Here is a 19,576-nt window from a genome sequence, read left to right on the forward strand (position 1 = left end):
CTATAGTCTGGGGCTGAATCAATTGGTATGGGGCATGAGTTGGCCATGTAAAAGTCCAGAATATCTAGACTTTTCTTTCATGTTACGACATACATAGAGTCTTCCATGACTTTGGCAATAACCACCACCACACCAATCTCTTTGTATTCTGATATACTTTCTCTCATTTGGTTTAATTTGATTTGATGTGATCCTGACCTCAACCCTGTCCTCTTGTTGAGAGCAGGTCAGTCTTGTTCATCTTGTATTCTCTACAAAGTACATCCTCTACGAAATGTCTTTGTAGCCAACACAATGCATTATACGCAAAGCCTCAATAAAAATTTTGTGAACTGTGCTAAAATAATACTAGCCCTATCTCTGGGACCGAAATCATGACTGCTGGTTTCAGGGTCCTGAAACAATCCCAACTATCTAAGCAGATTGCAATATGATAAGGAAATATCCAAACCACAGAGTGGAAAAGATAATTTTAAATGCCATATTAACCTAGCTATGGTTTTTCCTTGCGTTGTGTTGATGTGGCCCCTTTTTATGAAAGTTCTTTCTACGTAATAATAGTAATCTGACAGTGAGGGTAACTTCATGATATATGAGGTTTACTTGCATGTTATAAGTTTATTTGTGGACTCATACCTCATATTGTACGTGGACATATTTAACTCATGGCCTGTCAGTTGACTTATGTAGATATCATATTCAAATCAGAAATATCTAGAGTGGGTCAGGGAATGGAAAATAAATAAAGCAATTCTTAGAGGTAATTATAGTCATGATTATGAATGGTATCATCTTATTATTGCCCGTTAGAAGAGTCTGCAATTAGAGAACTCTAAATCAAAGTTATGCATTCAGATCCAGCTACTTAATGAAAACTATGTGCTAAGCTCCTATTCATATGTTATTTCATTCATGCTTTACAATCAGTTTCTGATGGAGCCCACTTACTAGCCCATTTTACAGATGGAACTCAGGACAAAAGAGTTTGGAGGATTCCCCAATATTTCACAGCCTCCAAGTCCCATAGGTTTTCCATATATCATGACATCTCACTTTTGAACATTTTATGGAGTTAAAAGATTAAAAAACTTGCAAGCAGTCTGTGGTGCTCAGGAGTTTGTGTTTCTTTAAGGTCCAGGAAGCTTTAGCGTTGCGCTCTTGAACTTTGAGTTTCAGTTGCACATCAAACCCTGGCAGTGGGCAAATACTGATGCCACAGGAGCAGCAGCAGGTGGCACCACTCAGGGGCAGGTGTATTCATGCCCCTCTGACGTGCCTGGCCAGTCTGCTGTTCACGTGAAACGATGGCCAGCAGGACCAGGGCCGCCTAGGTCGGTTGACGAGTCATTCTTTCCTGGTTAATGAAGGTTTAATGTCCAAGGTTCTAAAGTGCTTGGGGGCGGAGAGGGAAAAAGTCTTTGGTGACTAAAAGGTAAACAGCTCTGCTTTAGACACTGACTTGGAGTGAGACAGACTCTCTGTGTACCTGTCTTGAGACTCTAAGCCAGTTACTTGCCCTCTCTGAACCAGTTTCCTTATCCAGAAAACAGGGTGATAAACCTTTCCTCAGAGAGAGGCTGAGATTGGGGATATGTATAAAAAGAATCCGATGTATTACAGAACCTCAAAAAAAATAGCTATCGTTATTATTGTTGTCGCAACAATAATTAGTACTAGCAGCATAAGTGAACTTATTTCTACCAAGCAGCTGTCAGTAGTTGGAATATTTCAGTCACAGTTTTGACCACCCAAGTCCTGAACCCAAACGATGGTCACCAGCCTCACTCTCCATTCTTTTATCACCATCCACTTCTAATTCTCCCGTTCTTCTTTGACAAAAATCATGTCTGATGAAACCTCACATGGCCCCCCGGATTGTGTCATCTCAGTCTGATAAATCAAACACCAAGTGCTTGAATAAGCACCAGGTGGAGATGAGGAAGTCAGAAAGTGTGCCTTTCGGTGTCCAATGGCATCAAGAATGCCGATGGGAGCTTTGCCTGAGCTAGCCTTCCACCATCCTTAGGACAAGCTTTGGCCAAAACTTCCCCAGCCAAATGAGCCTCAAATTTTGTGTGTCAGACATTTCAATTTCCTTTACAATCACATTCAATGTCTAACACTGCCTACTTTTACAAGCTATCTGAGCCTAAACTATTTAAACAAGCTAGTTCTCTGCTACTTTTTCCTTCATTTTATTGACATTTTACTTTTTCACCCACAGATTCTTTTGTTACACTCAATACCATTGAGCACTTTGATTCCCTCTCACCATCAGTTTAGGAGTTATTCCAAAAGAACATATTCCTGAGAATTTACATTTTCCTGTGATTATGGTCATTTCATTATTTTTAGATTTCCTCATAACATTTTTCGTTTCATTCATTATTTGACTCAGGAGGCATGCAATATTTTTATTAACCTTCTCTTGAATTAGATATTGCTTCAATGCTTAGGAAAAAAAACCTGTAGAATGAACCTATACCCAGACACTGCCATCTCTAGGTGAGCTGATGGCTTAGATCAATCACTTTGAGTTTTATTCTAGTGTTTAACCAGATTTAAAGGCAAAAATGTAAAGATTGAGAAAGAATGAGAATAGAGCAAAACACGGTGAGTTCTGGCATTAAAAACATCAGGGAGTCCAGCTTGGTTTGGGGGCATGGAACGGGGCAAATCTTTGAATGCCTACTGTATACGGGCACTTTACAAACTTACTTAATACTCTTGTGAAGTGAAGATTCTACTTTACAGAGGAGAAAATTAAGGCTTGGGGGGGGGCAGGGAAACCTTGGCCAAAAGTCATGTGTTTCAAGTGCTGGAGCTAAGCTAACATTCTTCTCAGTTTCCCTTGGTGTTCTCTAGAGCTCAGTCATTCATTAGCTGTGTGACTTAGGGGAATCCTCTAACCCTCCATGCCTCAGTTTCCTGACCTGTAAAATGAAGAGTCTGAATTAAGAGCCAAAGGGTCTTGTTGGCCTTTGTAACTTTAACATTCTGTGCAATGCAATGAGTGCATGAGATGATTAGAAGGATTGGCTGTTTATGAACCAATCAGAGGTATGGGATAAACACCTTCCTACCAGGCCAAGGTGGAAAGGGGAAGGCAAAGTTAAAGAAAAAAAAAAACAAACAATTTTGATAAGAGGTCTATAAAAGCTGTGTGTTTCCAAAGATTCGTCCTATTTGGCAGCTGCTGCCTCATCTACCGCTTCTGATCTCTAAGAAGAATCTTCTCTCCCCAAATGTAAGTAAAAGAACATCTTTTGTCTACTTGGACTGCACGAGGGAGTAAGGAGTTAAGGATAGCTTGTAGAGGAGAAAGTTCATTTGCTTCTGTTTTCAGGAAAAATTTGATGGTGGCTGGAAACGGCGATGATCTGCTGCACTGATTGTTTTTCTCCTTAAGTATAACTGTTCGCTCACACCTTTCCTGGCTCTGAGTGGTGAGCAAAAAGATCATTTGCAACCGATGCCAGTACCTGTTCTTTTGAATCTTGACCTAGGAAAAACAACTCGAATACTCCTATTTGTTTAGTTCTACTCTGTTTCTGAGATTCCTACTCATTTTTACTCTCTTCATAACAACTTATTTTGATTTATTTACATATCTATTTCCTTATGTCATTTTCTTCATTCTTTTCCCATGCCTGCTGGTACAAGCACTAAAGTTTCTTTGTCACAGAAATGAACTCATGCGTGTTGCCCTTCACCTTCACCCACTGCCCAAATGAGAAAATGGAAAAGGCTTGGAAACGTCACAGTGCATAGCTGTCATTTAATTATAAATTCTCAAAGCTTCCACTTGTTTGATACTTCCTATAACATTTCCTATTGGTACCAAACACTTAGAAGACCCCACAGCTTAAGATATTTGGAATCAAAAGCTGCTGATATATTTCGGTGCATTTATTCTACTCTCTGAAAAATAGGCATATGAAGATATGATGCCTTTTAAAATAAATGACTTTAACTAGTTACTAGGGCTCCATTAGCCAATTGGGATCGAATAGGGGCTCGAGCTCACTTTAGCCAAGGCATATGGGGGGAAGACCCAGGCCCAGGCTAGACCTGAGGTGCTGGGCCAGGGAATGGAGTGTAGTTGCAGTAAACCTAGGCGTTCCTTTGACTTACTTGCCAGTTTAGAGGAAAGAACAACACTCTTTTTCTGGGCTGCTGCACATGCGTTCACAGGCTGTCTGACAGCATCTCACCGCACTTGTCACTGTGGCACTGGGGTGCGTAAGGAAGCTGTGGTCATCTTCATGCATCTGTACACAAAATTGCTGCACATAGTACTTGGCGATTATAGGCTTTCAGTGAACAAGCCCCTCATGTACGTCTTCTTAAAAGTTCATCTGCCTTGCACATGGAGAAGCAAATGGACTCTCTACTGCCTTATATTTCTCCAGGAGTTGAACATTCATTTTTTACAAACTCTTATCTTTTCACAGAACCTCTTCAGGGAAGGCAGAAAGAACCACACTGTAGGGTTCCAGTGTTATTTTGCTGAAGAAAGATTAGAAATAGTATTCCAAATCATAAACCAATAGGACATGCTTACAATCCTAGAACATCGCAACCTAGATGGGAAATCAGACTTTTTCTTCCTGGGCCTCTGTCTCCTCTTTTCTGGGTTGGTGGGGTTGATTGATACAGATAACTGTGCGGTCACTTGTAGCTCTGTTTTTCTGGGTTTACTTTCTATTCATATACATTCTCATAACCTTCTCCCAGATTTGTGTGTGTGTGTATATAATATAGAATATATATAATATATATATATGGTCTGTTAACATATTATGTATAATAAATTATATAATATATAAACCCATTAATTAAGAAATTAAATATTAATAAAAATTTTCATAAAGTGAAGTGTGAGAGTCACTCCACCCTATCTCATTCCCTAGAGGCAAGCCCAGGATGGTTAGTCTCTGCTTAAATAGACCCACAAACAGTGTATGTCTATATCACGCTTTTAATTTTTTAAAAAAGAATGGTATTCCATATTGCATACTTTTCTGAAACTTGCTTTTTTTCACTTTTAATGCGAACAACTTCAAGTCACGCTTTAAAAAAATGTTGACTTGAGACCTCAGTGAACAGAGGCATAAGGGCATAGAAATCATTTTCTATCATTACCCTCTCCCAGCTGGCCTCGTCTCCCAGGGGTGAACATTGGCCTGTGACCCTGTTTTATGATTAACAGACGGTAACGTTTGTGCTGATGGGGTACAGACCTTTAATCCCTCTGTAGAAGTTTAACTTCCCATAAACACTATTGGTTTGATTTGACCTTTTCTCTGTTTGTTTTTCTGGTTGAGTCAGCATACTGTCTGAAGAAAATAGCTTGATAGTAAGTAGAAACATGGAAGTCCTTTAGATAATTTTTTTTTAATTTAAATAAGAGAAATAATAATAGTTTACATTTTCATAATGTTTTGGAAAGCATCTTCATGTTTGTCATGTAATTCAACAAATATATTTTGAGAAACTACAGTGAGTAGGGTGCTCACAGGCCACATTTGGCAATGAAACAACCAGAGCAGATATTATCACCATTAAATCCATAATAAACTAAGACTGAGAAATTACCAACCTGCCTATGGTCCCAGCTAGGAGGAAGCAGAGCTGGTCCTTGAACATAGGTCTGTCTGATCTATTAGCAGCAAACCTCTGTGTGAATATGTCAGATGTTTATGAATTGGTAATGTCAGTGGAGTGGGGATAACAGTCCATAGCCCAAGGATTTGGGGGACTCTGGGGTGTCATCAAGGACATCAGAGTCATCCACGGTCCATTCCTTTCACCCAGCTCACTCTTTCTTCGAAAGAGAGGAGTCCCGCCCCTTAGCCTAACTTTGTGCCTCATTAGCTATTTGTCCTTGGACACATAATTAAACTCTCATATATTCTTTCCTTATATGAGAGGAGGAGATATCCCAGCTGCCTTCTGGGATTATTGTGAGAAATAAATTATATAGTGCATGTAAAGCAATTAGTAGAATGCTTGGCAGTAAATAATAATTTGTTATTATTATCAGGTTACTTTTCCCTTTTGTTTCATTTAGAAAACATCTTTATTTGTTTGGTGGTTGTCAACTCCTTTGTGCAAATTCCTAAACTGAGGAAGAAAATTTGCCCTTTGGTCTGAATGTCACTTTTATCTGCATGAAGACCTGGAGGTCAGGTCCAAAGCTAAAAATCCCTGACTGCAATATCAGGGCTAACTAATCAACAGAGACAACACAACCGTCAGGTGACTGGGATGGGAGGAACCTTGGAAGATCGGCTTCTCTAGAGATTATTGTCCACTAGCCTGCCCTGGTACCCAGTGACATCACTGTAGTTTCCTTCTTTTCAGACAAGAGCCTGTTGAAGAAAGAGTGGCAATAATGGGAGTGGTGTCAGTTATAGCTTCTCATGAATTAGTTCAGTAGCCATCGACTTCTTATATCAAGGGACAGGGTACTGAGAGCCTGCCTTGAAGGGATACAGAAAATATGAAGAAATCAATTTGCCATGAGAGACAGGATTGGGTAGGAAGCTCTGCTTCATCCTAGCTGAAACCTTGGACAAATCAGTAAGCTTCCCCGAGTCTTAGCTCATTAATTAATAAAGATAATGCCTGGGCTGGTTACCTCATTGCTGAGTGGATTGAGGAGAACTGAGATGCCTCTGGGCTTCCAGAAAGTAGAATGCAGGCACAGGGCACCTACCCTGTGTATGAGTGTGTGAGGCAGACAGGAGGCCACCAGATTGGGTAGGAAACTACTCAAGATACTCTTCGCTGATTTGTTCTCTTTGATAGCTCAACCTATGCAAAATCACTCTTTCTAACATACAAGATAAGAGCCCCGTGGGACTGATTTGTTCTCTTTGATAGCTCAACCTATGCACTCTTTCTAACATACAAGATAAGAGCCCCGTGGGCCTCCATTTTCAAGAGTAGCCCAAAGTGGCAGCTGAACAGGGGCAGTGAATCCCTTCAGAGGCCCACTACTGAGGTGATTGTTTGAGTAGGGGTCTTCGGGGCAGAGTCTCTCTTCAATAAAGCACTGAAGCTGAGAATTACTGAAGCAGGGATAACCACATGACTTCAGCATCTTTGGGCCCCATGGGGACCTTCAGTCCAGGGGCACTTAGTAAAAATCCTCCCCATCTGCCTCAAATGATCTTATAGGTAGTTGAATATAAGAAAAAGGTGGCTTATACTTCACACACTAAGTACCAAAGCTGAAGGGAGGTTAACATGAAGGCCAAATGGTGTTTTCTCCTCTCAAGCTTAGAATAATCTGGTGCTATAGGCTAACAGAACAAAATAGAGAATGGCCACACAAACCAAAAGCCTCACTGTCTTGGCCTCAGGCCATCCAGGCCACCTGATAGCATCAAGAATCCACAGAAGAGAGAGACAGTCAATTATTGCAGTGCCCTCTATTTGTCATATTTGAATGGGTCATTAATTAGCTGATTCAGTCTCAAGATCAGTGATCCCAAAGGTCTCCTGGAAGGCATTCAGTTTAGAATCACTGTGAACATTTGGCGACTCACTTTTTTACTTGTTATGGCTAACTGCAACTACTTAGGCTGAAAGGGGAAAAAACTCAGACTTCATTTGTGGAAATGGGCTGGAAATGTCAGAGGGGCCTACAGGGCTTGTCTGTACACCCTGGCTGCCTTGGTCATGAGTCCTTTTGAGACACTCACAGTTCTGTTCAGGACTCTCCTGCACTCTTTTCCAGACCTGTCACCATGGCCCACCAATTTCCAGCCCTCACCGCAGAACAAAAGAAGGAGCTCTCAGATATTGCCCGGCGCATCGTTGCCAATGGGAAGGGGATCCTGGCTGCCGATGAGTCTGTAGGTGAGTGCAAGGAACATCATACAACAAAAGTACTCTTGTAGCTACACTCAGCAAAGGCAACTTGATGGTCATATTCTCTCTCCTGTCAGAGGAGTAAAGGCTTATGCACCAAGGGGTGGGAGCGGAAGACTCCGTAAGCATAGACCTTTCGAGTCCTGTCATTCCAGTATGCAGGTTTCTGAAAACCAAGGACAGAGGCTCGAGCTTTCCATTTTAAGGCCCCTTGCCAGAGATCATTTGAATCTAGGCTATAGCAGGGCCAGGAATTCAGTAGCCAGAACGAGGTCAGATGCACAGCCCTCTGCTGCTAAGGAGAAAGCCAAGGAAAGGCAGTGAGGGCAGGAAAGTGTCTGCATCCGGCCCAGGGAAGGGCTTGCGGTTGAGAGAAGCCCAAGATGGTGCAAGGGAGAGCTGTGGCAGGCCTGCACGCCACCATAGAATGATAAAAGCCAGAGAAGTCAACAGCCTGCCCCGCTCCTCCTTCTACTGTATGTACATCCAATCAGATTGAGGACTGGAGCAAGCGGGGTCTAGAGAGGCTGGAGGGCTTTACCTACCCACCCGGACACGCCCATCCCATACACTTCCTAACCAGCATCCTGAGAGCACCCAAGGTCTCCCAGGGGAGACCAAAAAAAAAAAAAAAGAAAGAAAGAAAGAAAAAAGAAAATACATGAGGAGGTCCGAAGATATGAATAAAAAAGAAAGCCTTGCTGTCAAGCCTGGTGCGGGCCGCTGAGACGGTGTCACCGAGAAGGGCGGCAGGAAAGCCAGGCTTGCTCCTCATGCCGCCTGCGCACACCCACCATAGGCACAATGGGAAACCGCCTGCAGAGGATCAAGGTGGAGAACACCGAGGAGAACCGCCGGCAGTTCCGAGAAATCCTCTTCAGCGTGGACAGCTCCATCAGCCAGAGCATCGGGGGCGTGATCCTGTTCCATGAGACCCTCTACCAGAAGGACAGCCACGGGAAGCTGTTCAGAGACATCCTTAAGGAAAAGGGGATCGTGGTGGGAATCAAGGTGAATACTTCCACTCCCCTCACACCTCTGCTTCACCCCTGCCAAGCTACCGGCGCAGGGGCTGGGGCAGGGCTGACACTCTGAACTTTCTCATTACTTAAGTGCTGCTCTCACTCCTTTCCATCACGTCTTCCTCTTGAGAACGGATCCTCTTCTAGACTTTTCTTCCAAAGCCCTTTTCTTTCAACCGTTTTCTATAAGGTACTAAATCTCTTAGTGTCTCTGTTTCCTTATTTCTGAAATGGGAATGATAGTACCTACCTCATAAGGTTCTTATAAAGATGAAATGGGTTTTAAAAACAGTCCCCATTACATAATTATTTTTCAGGGCATGATAGCTATTATTATTAAAGCACTTACAGTGCTGCTGTAACTAGGTCTTCCAAACTGCGTGAGCTTCTCAAGAGTGAACATTAGTATTCAACGAGTGCTTACAACTCCAGGCACTCGTTTAATCCTCCTCACATCCACTGGAGGTAGACTCAATTATTATCCTTATTTTAGAGAAGGCATGACCAGGGGTAAAATAATTTGCCCACAGCAAAGGCAAAATTGGAGCCATTTCAGCCCAGACTGTCTACCTCTCCGGCTCATGAACTTAGCCTCTGCTCTACTGAGAGTAGAGGCTGCATCGTTATTCTCTATTATAACACAGTGCCTGGGATGTGCAGGTGCTCAACATATGTCTCGAATAAACGAATGAATCATTTAAGGGAAGCTGCTCTTATATGGAACCTCTGCATCTCAGGCGCTATCAGACTGCTTCTTATTTACCAAGCTCCAGATTGTGCTTCTCATCCTCTTAAGGTTGGCACTCTTACATTGTTCCTTCCAGGTAACTTTCCTTCTGCTGTGGACTGAATCGTGTCCCTCCCAATGATTAATACTCCTTTCTTAATTCAACTCCTTAGTTTGTGAAAGATGAGAACTATTCGTTAACACCAGGGGCTCTGCTTGTGTTTTACTGGGACACCTGACATCTGCTAATTACTTGTTAATTATTTATATTCACAGTTAGACAAAGGAGGTGCTCCCCTTGCGGGAACAAACAAAGAAACCGTCATTCAAGGTAAGGATATTGCCTACTGATATGAATCATGCCAATATATGCTTGAAATGAGCAAGGGAAAACAAAATACGAGTATCACACTGGTTTTAGAGCTATGTATACTTGATTTTCAATCCCAGCTCCTCTATTACTAACTGTGTGACTCAGGCTAGTCACTTAAATGTTGAGTCCATTTTAAAGATAACAATATCTGCTTTGCAGAATAGTTTTGGACATTAAATCAGACAACGTATATAAAGTACTTATTATATAAGTATATAAAGTACTTATTATAATGTCTTGCACAGAGAAGATACTCCGTACCTGGGAATATTATTTTTAGAGAAAAATCCAGCAGCAGTAGAAGGGTCCCAGGCTTTGAGATCAGATATACCTGGGTTTGAATCCCGGTTGCATCATTTACTACTTAGATAATTTTGCAAAGTACTTCACTGCCCAAGTAGACAAGTACAAACCACAGCATTGGGTTAGCTAAGCAGAATTTGAATCCCCGCTCTGTCACTCTTCAGCTATGCAAATTTGGTTAAGTCACTTAACCACATGGAGCCTCGAAATCCACATCTGTAAATTGAGTATAATATTAACTATTAGAGTTGTTATGATAATTAAATGAGAAAAGGTGTACAAAATACCTAGAATCATGCCTGGAACACAGTAGCAAATATTAATTCCCCCTAGTCTTCTTGTGTATCCACTATGTATATCAAACCGTATTTATTAAATTCAGATTCTTTGGCTCAGTATTGGATCAATGTTTATTTGCCTGGATGTTTTCAGTTCTCAAGCTCTGCTGACCAAGAGCTAATCCAAGGGAGAACTCATTCACTTTATCTGCAGCCCCATGGATGAGGGACAGGGGTGCAAAGAAGCCATTCTCTCTTTTGTGACTTGCAGGGCTTGATGGCCTTTCTGAGCAATGTGCTCAGTATAAGAAAGATGGTGTTGATTTTGGAAAATGGCGTGCTGTGCTGAGGATCGACAGCCATTGTCCATCCACCCTTGCTATCCAGGAAAACGCCAACGCCCTGGCCCGCTATGCCAGCATCTGTCAGCAGGTGCTCTGCTTTCCTCGTGGACTAAAAATCAGCAGGCGGGAGCCTTCTTCGGAGTCTATCTTTCTAATTTTACTATAACTACACATGAGCCCTCCTCTTCTCTCACCAGTATATCCTGATGGCATTTTTCACTACTTTTTCTATAGCCAACTGTGGTAAGGAAAGATTTGGTTCCACAAGCCAGCTATGAGTCCAAAAGGCAAATGTCATCAACTGCTGCCCTTCTGTCAAAGTGCTATAAGCTGAGTCCTAAAAGTGCTTTGCTCAGGCTTTTGAGGCCACAGCACTTGATCAACCATGTTTCACCATGTCCAAGACAGAGTGATAACTCTGACCTAGTCACAATCCAAATAATTTCTTGGAGGATGGTGACCCGATGCTAAAGTTTCCAACACATGTTGAAGTATATCAGGGATCCAAGTTAAGTCTGATTTGCTTGTGTGGGTGCTGTGTTGGGGTTCCCTGAGTTGCATGCACCTGAAGATTCCCAGTCAGAATTATAAACACTTCTTGAATTCCTTAATTAACCCACACAAGAGATATCTTTCTTAGCGATTTAAGCTGGACTGCTCTACAAGGGTGACAATTAGGTTCTGAGAAAGCTAGAATAGTTTCTAGAATAAGATATGGAAATTTAGAGTTAGCATTTATTTTACCCCATTCCTAGTAAGACTTTTTTTAAAAACCCTCATTGTTCCTTTTTGGCTAAGCCATGCTCACTAGACAACCCATTGCATTTCTTTTCATTGCCTTTAAATCACCTGTATGGTATTTTTCCATAAGGGCTTCATTTTACACTAATTGCAACTGTTGAAAATCCTCTTAAGGAAAGGGCCCCAGTGAACAAAGCTTCACCCTGTCCTGTCCTTTTTCCTTTTAAGAATGGACTGGTACCCATTGTTGAACCAGAGGTAATTCCTGATGGAGACCATGACTTGGAACACTGCCAGTATGTCACTGAGAAGGTAAGTCTTGAATATAAAAGTCCTAATTCTAGTTGGAAATCTTGTTTTTAAGTAATAGCTGTTACTTCACATATGTCAGTTGTTATATATAAAATATAAAATATTCTTCATTGGAATCATTATGCAATGTTGGCTATAGTTTGCAATACATTGCCCTGATGAAGCCTAGTAGCTGGTCGGGAAGCTCTGGTCAAACCACATTGGGAATTCTTTCATCTTGCATCCCTGCAGTGTAAAAATTGCCAAGGCCAGGTAACTCTAAGGTTGGCTCTAGGTTTCACCTGTTTTGACCTCTCTTGTCCTTCAGGTCCTGGCTGCTGTCTACAAGGCCTTAAATGACCATCATGTTTATCTGGAGGGCACCCTGCTGAAGCCCAACATGGTGACTGCTGGACATGCCTGCACCAAGAAGTATACTCCAGAGCAAGTAGCTCTGGCCACTGTCACAGCTCTCTTCCGTACTGTTCCTGCAGCTGTTCCTGGTAAGGCCTTCCTTCCCCTCTAACTAGAGATCTTAGCCCTCATCCTTTGAAGGAGTTTCATAAGCATTTGTGTTTATCCAGGATTCTTCTATCTAGCAAACAGACCTCTGCTATGTCACAGGCAGGCAGCACTTCCCCTCACACTCCACGATACCTGAGTTTGTCCAGATGCACACAATCCATTGGTTTCCTCAGCATTTCAGCACCCTCCTTATTTATTAAAGCCCTTCTCTCCTTTGCCTGACTAGCCTCAGCACAGGCAAACTAATATCTCTGACTCAGTCCCCAGTAAATCAAGTAGAGAACAGATTGAGAGATTATATTTTTTTAGGCTCATTGCTTGCTTTCTCAAACAGGGCTCATAAACTAAGACTAATAAAGTGGAATGGCTTCTGTCCTTCTAGGCATCTGCTTTTTGTCTGGAGGTATGAGTGAAGAGGATGCTACTCTCAATCTCAATGCTATCAACCTTTGCCCTCTGCCAAGGCCCTGGAAACTAAGTTTCTCTTATGGACGAGCCCTGCAGGCCAGTGCACTGGCTGCCTGGAGTGGCAAGGCTACAAACAAGAAGGCGACTCAGGAGGCTTTTATGAAGCGAGCTCTGGTAAGATGCTACTACCTCCTATCTAGTTGATCGAGTAAACACTTGGTGGCTGGCTCTCTCACATGGAAAAGCTTTATGGCCTCCCACAGGCCATAAAAGTGTCTCCAGATACTGTCTACTAGGTATTTGAAAATGTGGCATTACAACTCAGTAGGAAGGTTAGGGCTAGACACAGTTTTGAGTTATCCACACTGAAGTTATAGTTGATGGCAATAGATTGGAGGACAGTTTCCATAGAGACACTTCAGAGGGAATATAAGAGGGCCAAGGATTGAACCAGGGACACCTTTCATTTTGAGAAGTTGAAGAAGAGAAGTCACCAAGACAAGCAGCAATAATATGATAGGATGAACCAAGGATTCACAAGAATTTCAATAACAACACACTACAGAAAGATTCAGAATAAGGGCTTAGAAAAGGCAAAGACTGGCATTTAGGAGCATGTCAGTGAGCCTCCACAATACAGTTTCAATAAAGGAGAGGGAAGGTATACAGTCAAGAGTTTGACAGGGAAGGACCCAGAAAAGTTACCAGGGTAAATAAGGGCAGATTTTTTTTTTTTTTAATTTGACTAGTAACCATTCCTTTTTGAACACCTACTATGAGTCAAGGGCTGAGGTGAACAAAGCATACATAGCCCCTGCCTTCGGGGAGCTTAGATTTTAACCAAACAGGAGAGAGCTTGTCATATTTAAATGAAGCAGAAGCCAGAGGAGAGAGTAAAGATCGGGAGAATAGGGATTATCCAGAAGACAGGGATTTAGAGGAAACAGGATTGCATGAGACTAAATATTAAATACAGGTGGCAGAGTGGGTCTTAGACGGGAGAAAAGAGCAAAGAAGAAAGAGAATGGTTTTGAAATTAGGTCTATCGAGGTAAAGAGATGTAGCAGTTGATTGCTGACTATAGTTGAGGGCATCTGTTTGAGCGTGATAACAGAATGGAGATTCCAGTCTTTGCAGTGGAGCAGCTTGGATTAGCTGTCGAAGTTGTCTGCTGGGAAATTGACCAGATGGGCCAAGCATCAAGCATGGTGCTGCTGAAAATGAGAGTGTGTTTGTGGTACATTAACTTAGATCTTGAATTTTCCTAACAGCTCTCTTAAGCATGCGGGAAGATGCAGATCAACCTAAATGGAAATAGAGTAGAAGAGTTTGGCAATGAAGTACTGAAGGAAAGGAAGGCCCCAGAGGAGTTTAAAAAATCATTTTAGGCACATGAGAGAGGTGTGAGATTTTAGAGGGAGTGCTTTACCTTATGATGGTGGCAAGCTGGGTATGGCTGTGCTGGTGTGTGGTTGATGGGGTGGGGAGATGTAGCAAATATGATAGAGGGATTGTGACAGGAAGGGCCTAAAGGGCCATCCACACAAAAGGAAAGCTGAGTTTATCATCTAAGATGTGGTTCTCAAGCTTGAGTCCCCTGGCAGGCTTGTTGAAATACAGATGACTATGCCACAGTCAGCAAGTTTCAGATTCAGATGATCAAGCTGGAGAATTTCCATTTCTAACAAGAGCTTAGGTCCATCAAACAGACTTTGAAAATCACTGTAGATGAAGAAATAAGTCCTAGAGAGAGCAAACAGTAGTAACAGTGACTCGAAGGCCTGGTAAGGCTGAGTGGCATTTGAATATTATTATAGGATTCATAATTCTAAACTCACCTTTAACTGGAATTAACACAGGGAATCAAACGATATTTTGATAACAACTACATAAAAATTGCATAGTCTTGTGGAAAATTTAGGCAGAAAATGGGAAATTTTTTTTTTTTTTGTAATAGGGTGCCTTCAGCGGCACCTTGCCTGATGCTTGATGGTAACAGCTGGTCCATTTCTTAGTAGACTACTTCAACAGCTGTTTCAAGCTTCCCCACTGTTAAGATGGAACTCTCCCGTCCTTTATCACTATGCTAATGAGAAGTTTCTCAGCTTTAATTTCTAGTACTGTTGTTGCAATACTGTTGGTACTAAAGAGAAACTTTTCCAATAACTGACACTAACCTATACTCAGAAAACTGGGATAAAAGAGATAACATGTTACAGAAGGAGAGGTAGGTATCAGCCACAATATTCAGCAAAATCACTATAAGGAGAAAAATATCAAAATGAAGGTGTTGCTGGTTTCAAATGCAAAGAAGAGAGGATCAAGCACAGGGTTGTGTTTGCTCTAACTCAATCTCCTCTCTCCTTTGTTTTTTAGGCTAACAGCCAGGCAGCCAAAGGAAAGTATGTTTCCACCGGCTCTTCTAGTGCTGCGTCCACCCAGTCACTCTTCACAGCCTGCTATACCTATTAGAATCTGAGACAGGCCAGCTGGCTCCAGCTCTTCTAGGTGTCTTGGTAGGAGGGCTGCAAGAGAACAACCCTTTTGACTGACTCTGGAAATTAGCCAAAATTAGATTGGAACTATTGGAAACACAATACATGTTAAATTCTTAGACACAAGGCAAAAACAAACAAACAAACAAAAAAAACAGTTACTGAAACTTAAGTCTGAATATCAGGGATCTGAGAAAATTTCACACAATTTTCTGGACACACTTTTTGCTCCCCAAGCCGCAGAGTATCCATCTAAGAAAAGAATAAACTTCAAAACAAAATTATCTCTCCTTTGAGATAACGACCACTCAATGAAACATCTCAGAAGCTGAGGGTAGAGGAGTGCCTCTTATTAAACAATCTTAGCAGTAGTAGGTTGTGAAGGAGACAGCTGCAACCAAAAAAGAAATAAAATATGCTGTAAACCTTCAGCTGGTATCACGGTTTTACTTTCTGCTTTCTGTTTTTAAAGGGCTTGGTACATTGCATCACCTTTGACTCTACTAGACATGACTGACGTTAGGGTCAGGGTTCTCAACTTTGGCTACTCGTTGGAATCACCTCGAAAAACAATTCCAAGTGCTCAGGCCATATTCCAGCACAAGTAATCAGAAATTTTCGAGGTGGGATCCACTAAATATCAGGGTTTCTTAAAGCTCTCTTGATTCTAACCAGTTAGAGAACTACCAGTCTAGATTTCAAGTTTGAGGCTATCCAAAAATGAAAGCCATTTATAATTTGAAGCAAGCTAAAATGGAAAATGATTTGGAGCAATATGTAGAGTGTAATAAGAGAATCATGTGACTTTGCAACTTGGAACATTCCTCTTCAGAGGGCCCAGGTTTGGTGACACAGGACTACATCTTCCCCTGCACATCCAAACATACTGCCTAGTTGTGCGGTAAGTAACATTCACATCATTATACTTTACTGGCTTTTAATTTTCAGAATTATCCTATAGAAAAAGTATTAAAGACAGCCATAGTTACAAAAGAGAATTTAAACATTATAATTTCGGACGATATAAAAGTAATAATTTTGGTTAAAAAAAAAAAGCAGCAATTTAACAAACAGAAGGTGGGAAATTCAAGTGGAGGAAAGCAAAGGGGTCACTAATTCACTTAAGGGGGAGTCAAGAATACTACTTAAAATTGATGGATTAAGAAATAGCACTTTAATTCCATTAAAATAATAAAGGAAATGGATATAAATTATTAAAATATGTATACATATAATTAAAACATAGAAGAAGATAGTAAATTCTTTGCCTTGAAGAGTACAAAGATAAATGATATTGTTTTGAGTTGATACAGTAAGAAATAGAGGCGTAAGCATATTATTTAGAGGAATAAGAATTAGTCCAAAAGGGCTTCTTCTGATGAGAAAGACATGGGATTGGGGCACAGGGAAGGAGTTATTATTTATGTATGTAATGTATAAGAATGTGTTATATATTTATAAATTACATATATAAGGAAGTTCTCACTATATGCCTCTACGACATTTGAATATTTATTGCCATGTACCTCTATTACTTTTCTAAAAACAACTATATCCATGTAAGCAATTCAAATCTACTTTAGAGGACATTTAGCCTAAGGCTTTCATTTCACAGATTATAAAACCAAGCCTAGAGCACTTAAATTACTTGCTGACTGTTACACATTCAGGGGTTTAGGGAAGAGCTGAGAGGTGAGAATTCAGGTCTCTTTCTCTTACAAGGAACACATAGCCAGGGAGAAAGGTAAGGGCAGGGTAACAGGCAGTGTTCAATACCTCTGTCACCAGAGTTGTAAATCTTCTATGTTCCTTATTGTATCCATTCATTCAATCAGCAACTACTTAAGCTCCTACCATGTGCTAAGCTGCCCTAAAAGTTGGTGGCACCTGGTATGACAAATCTCTTCTGCCAGACAATTTTTATCTAGAGCTTACTCAGCATCACTGACCCTATGTTGTAGAGAAACCTCTCGTTTATGAGTTGAACATGAATTTATAATCACGGTTAAGTTATTTATATCTTTTGGTTAAAGTCGAATTATCTTTCATTGGGGGTGCGGATTTATGAAATGCATTTTCCTTGGGTATCATCCAATATATTTTCCTACTAAAGCACTACAGTTGTCTTTGAAATTTCAAGCTCAGTACTTTCCTCTACTCAGGGTAATATGAAGACAAGGGTTATGAAGCTACAGACTTCAATTTCTATTAACTTTACGGTCACTGAGTGAATATATTAGTGGCTTCCTAGTTTTGCGTATCTTGTCAGATTTATTCTAGTAGTTATTGAACACCCACTAAAAATAAAACCTGGTACTAGGTATTGAAAGTAATTAAGAAAAGTTTCAACTTTAGGGTAGCCATGGCATTTGTATACCAGACAATTAGGCCTAAGCAAGAAACACAATGCCATTGACAGAGGGTTGGAAAGTGGGGAGGAGGGTCTATCAGTATAGCTGGGTGCACAAAAGGAAGTGATGGCATCTACGCTGGACATCACAAGATGGCAAAAAGGAAAGGAACTCTTAGAAAAGGAACTGCTATTGTGTAAGAAAGAAGATAATACCTTGAAGGCATAAGTGTCAGAAGCCAAAGCCACCAAAAATTACTAAATGCTGGAAGGAATAAAAATAATTTGTTTTTTGCTCTGAAGAGGGAGGATGTGAGAAGGGAGAGTAGGGGTAGGGAAAAGAAAGAGGAGAAAAGAGGAAATGAGAAAGGAAGAGGAAGAGAGAAGGCAGGGGAAAAACTAGGGCTATCAGGAATTGTGGGGAGGTGACTAAAGGACTTTTGAAAAGGGGGAGAGATTTCAAGCAATCTAAAGATATGTGTCTTCTTGATAGAAAGCCAAGTTTCCCGTGAGTCTACATCATGCTTTACAAAAACAAGACAATGAGATGATTCATCATTCATAATGTGAATTTAGCAGATGTCAACTGTAACAACGAGAATATAAGCCTCTAGAAACTTGCAGAAATCTTGGAGCAGGCTTTAGGCAAAGCAGAAATGGGACTTCAAGTCCACCTGACTTAGCTCCCCTGGAGTGAAATACTCCACGTGACGTCTACATTTCACTCACGGCAACAGCAGAGGAAATTGGGGTCCAGTGTGCAAAGGAAGTTGTCCAAGGTCACATAAACGGTAGGTGAAACTTAAACTAGTGTGATTTTGCAAAGTCCTCTTGGAAGGTAATATTCACAGTGGTGAAAAGCATAGATTCTGGAGTCAGACAGTCTAAGTGGCCGACTCTGCCACTTACTAGCCATGTGACCTTGGACTTATTACACAACCTTTCTGTGGTTCAATTTTTCATCTCCAAAATAAAGTACAGTATCACAAATTATTGAGAAATTAAATGAGTCGATAACAGGTTCCCTATCCACAACTCTGAAATCCAAAAAGTTCTGAAAATCAAGTTTACAGCAAATTATTTGGTGGCAAAACTTGACTCTAGGCTGTCATCTTTATTCCACTTGATGAGATATAGAGGTATTAAATGTCTGATTGTAAGTGACAACTCAGACCTTGCAGAGCTATACACTATATAGCATAAGCACTATATTTACTCTCCAAACTCTGAAAAATGCTGATTTCCAAAATACATAGTCCCTCAAGGCCCTCAGATAAAGAATTGTGGACCTGTCCTTAGAATAATATCTGCCATACTTCTAGGGTAAAAGATACATTATGCATTATCAGTAGAGCTGAACCATTCATGTAATGTTACCAGTTCCCTACCTAAGCCCATTTTCTAGAGAGGATGAGTTAAGAGATAGGAGTAGTGGCAAGCTCAACACTGCCAGTCACAGCTCTCTTTCATTACCCAAATAAACATGGTTTTCTGACAGTCTGTTCCAAGCTTCTTAAAATAGCCTCACAGTACTGGGCATCAATACATGTAAATATATGAAAATCAGTCAAGAAGTATCCATTCAGCACCTACTGTAATGTCAGCACTATAAAGATACTATATGGTCCTTGTATGCTTACCATTGAGATGAGGAAAACAAGGATACAGTTAGCAAACAAAATGGTACACAATAATGTGCTAAACTGCAGTGGCATAGCCCAGGTGGTGAGATGAAAAGGGAGGGAATGCTTTACAAAGGAAGGAAGAGTTGTGGGCACTTTATTGCTTGTTATATGATCTTGGGAAACATACTTAGTCTCTCTGAGCCCGTTTCCTCA

The 19,576-nt window shown here is 41.0% G+C and overlaps 1 protein-coding gene across 1 annotated transcript; it reads left to right on the plus strand.

Annotated features, from left to right (window-relative positions):
- The first annotated feature begins 3,139 nt into the window (after positions 1 to 3,139).
- Positions 3,140 to 15,818, plus strand: ALDOB (aldolase, fructose-bisphosphate B). The gene is made up of 9 exons (XM_006911514.1): positions 3,140 to 3,247; positions 7,748 to 7,869; positions 8,681 to 8,892; positions 9,907 to 9,961; positions 10,856 to 11,016; positions 11,898 to 11,981; positions 12,289 to 12,463; positions 12,868 to 13,067; positions 15,270 to 15,818. Exons 2-9 carry the CDS (start codon positions 7,758 to 7,760, stop codon positions 15,363 to 15,365), a joined length of 1,095 nt encoding a protein of 364 aa, XP_006911576.1. The 5' UTR covers positions 3,140 to 3,247; positions 7,748 to 7,757; the 3' UTR covers positions 15,366 to 15,818.
- Positions 15,819 to 19,576: the final 3,758 nt, after the last annotated feature.

The sequence above is a fragment of the Pteropus alecto genome, unplaced genomic scaffold (genome assembly GCF_000325575.1).
Source record: "Pteropus alecto unplaced genomic scaffold, ASM32557v1 scaffold114, whole genome shotgun sequence".
In the NCBI taxonomy this organism is placed as follows: Eukaryota; Metazoa; Chordata; class Mammalia; order Chiroptera; family Pteropodidae; genus Pteropus; species Pteropus alecto.

Coding starts and splice junctions, on each gene's coding strand:
- ALDOB (XM_006911514.1), top strand. CDS start 7,758: ATGGCCCACCAATTTCCAGCCCTCACCGCAGAACAAAAGAAGGAGCTC. Junction 8,893..9,906: donor GGATCGTGGTGGGAATCAAG/GTGAATACTTCC, acceptor TTATATTCACAG/TTAGACAAAGGAGGTGCTCC. Junction 9,962..10,855: donor CAAAGAAACCGTCATTCAAG/GTAAGGATATTG, acceptor TGTGACTTGCAG/GGCTTGATGGCCTTTCTGAG.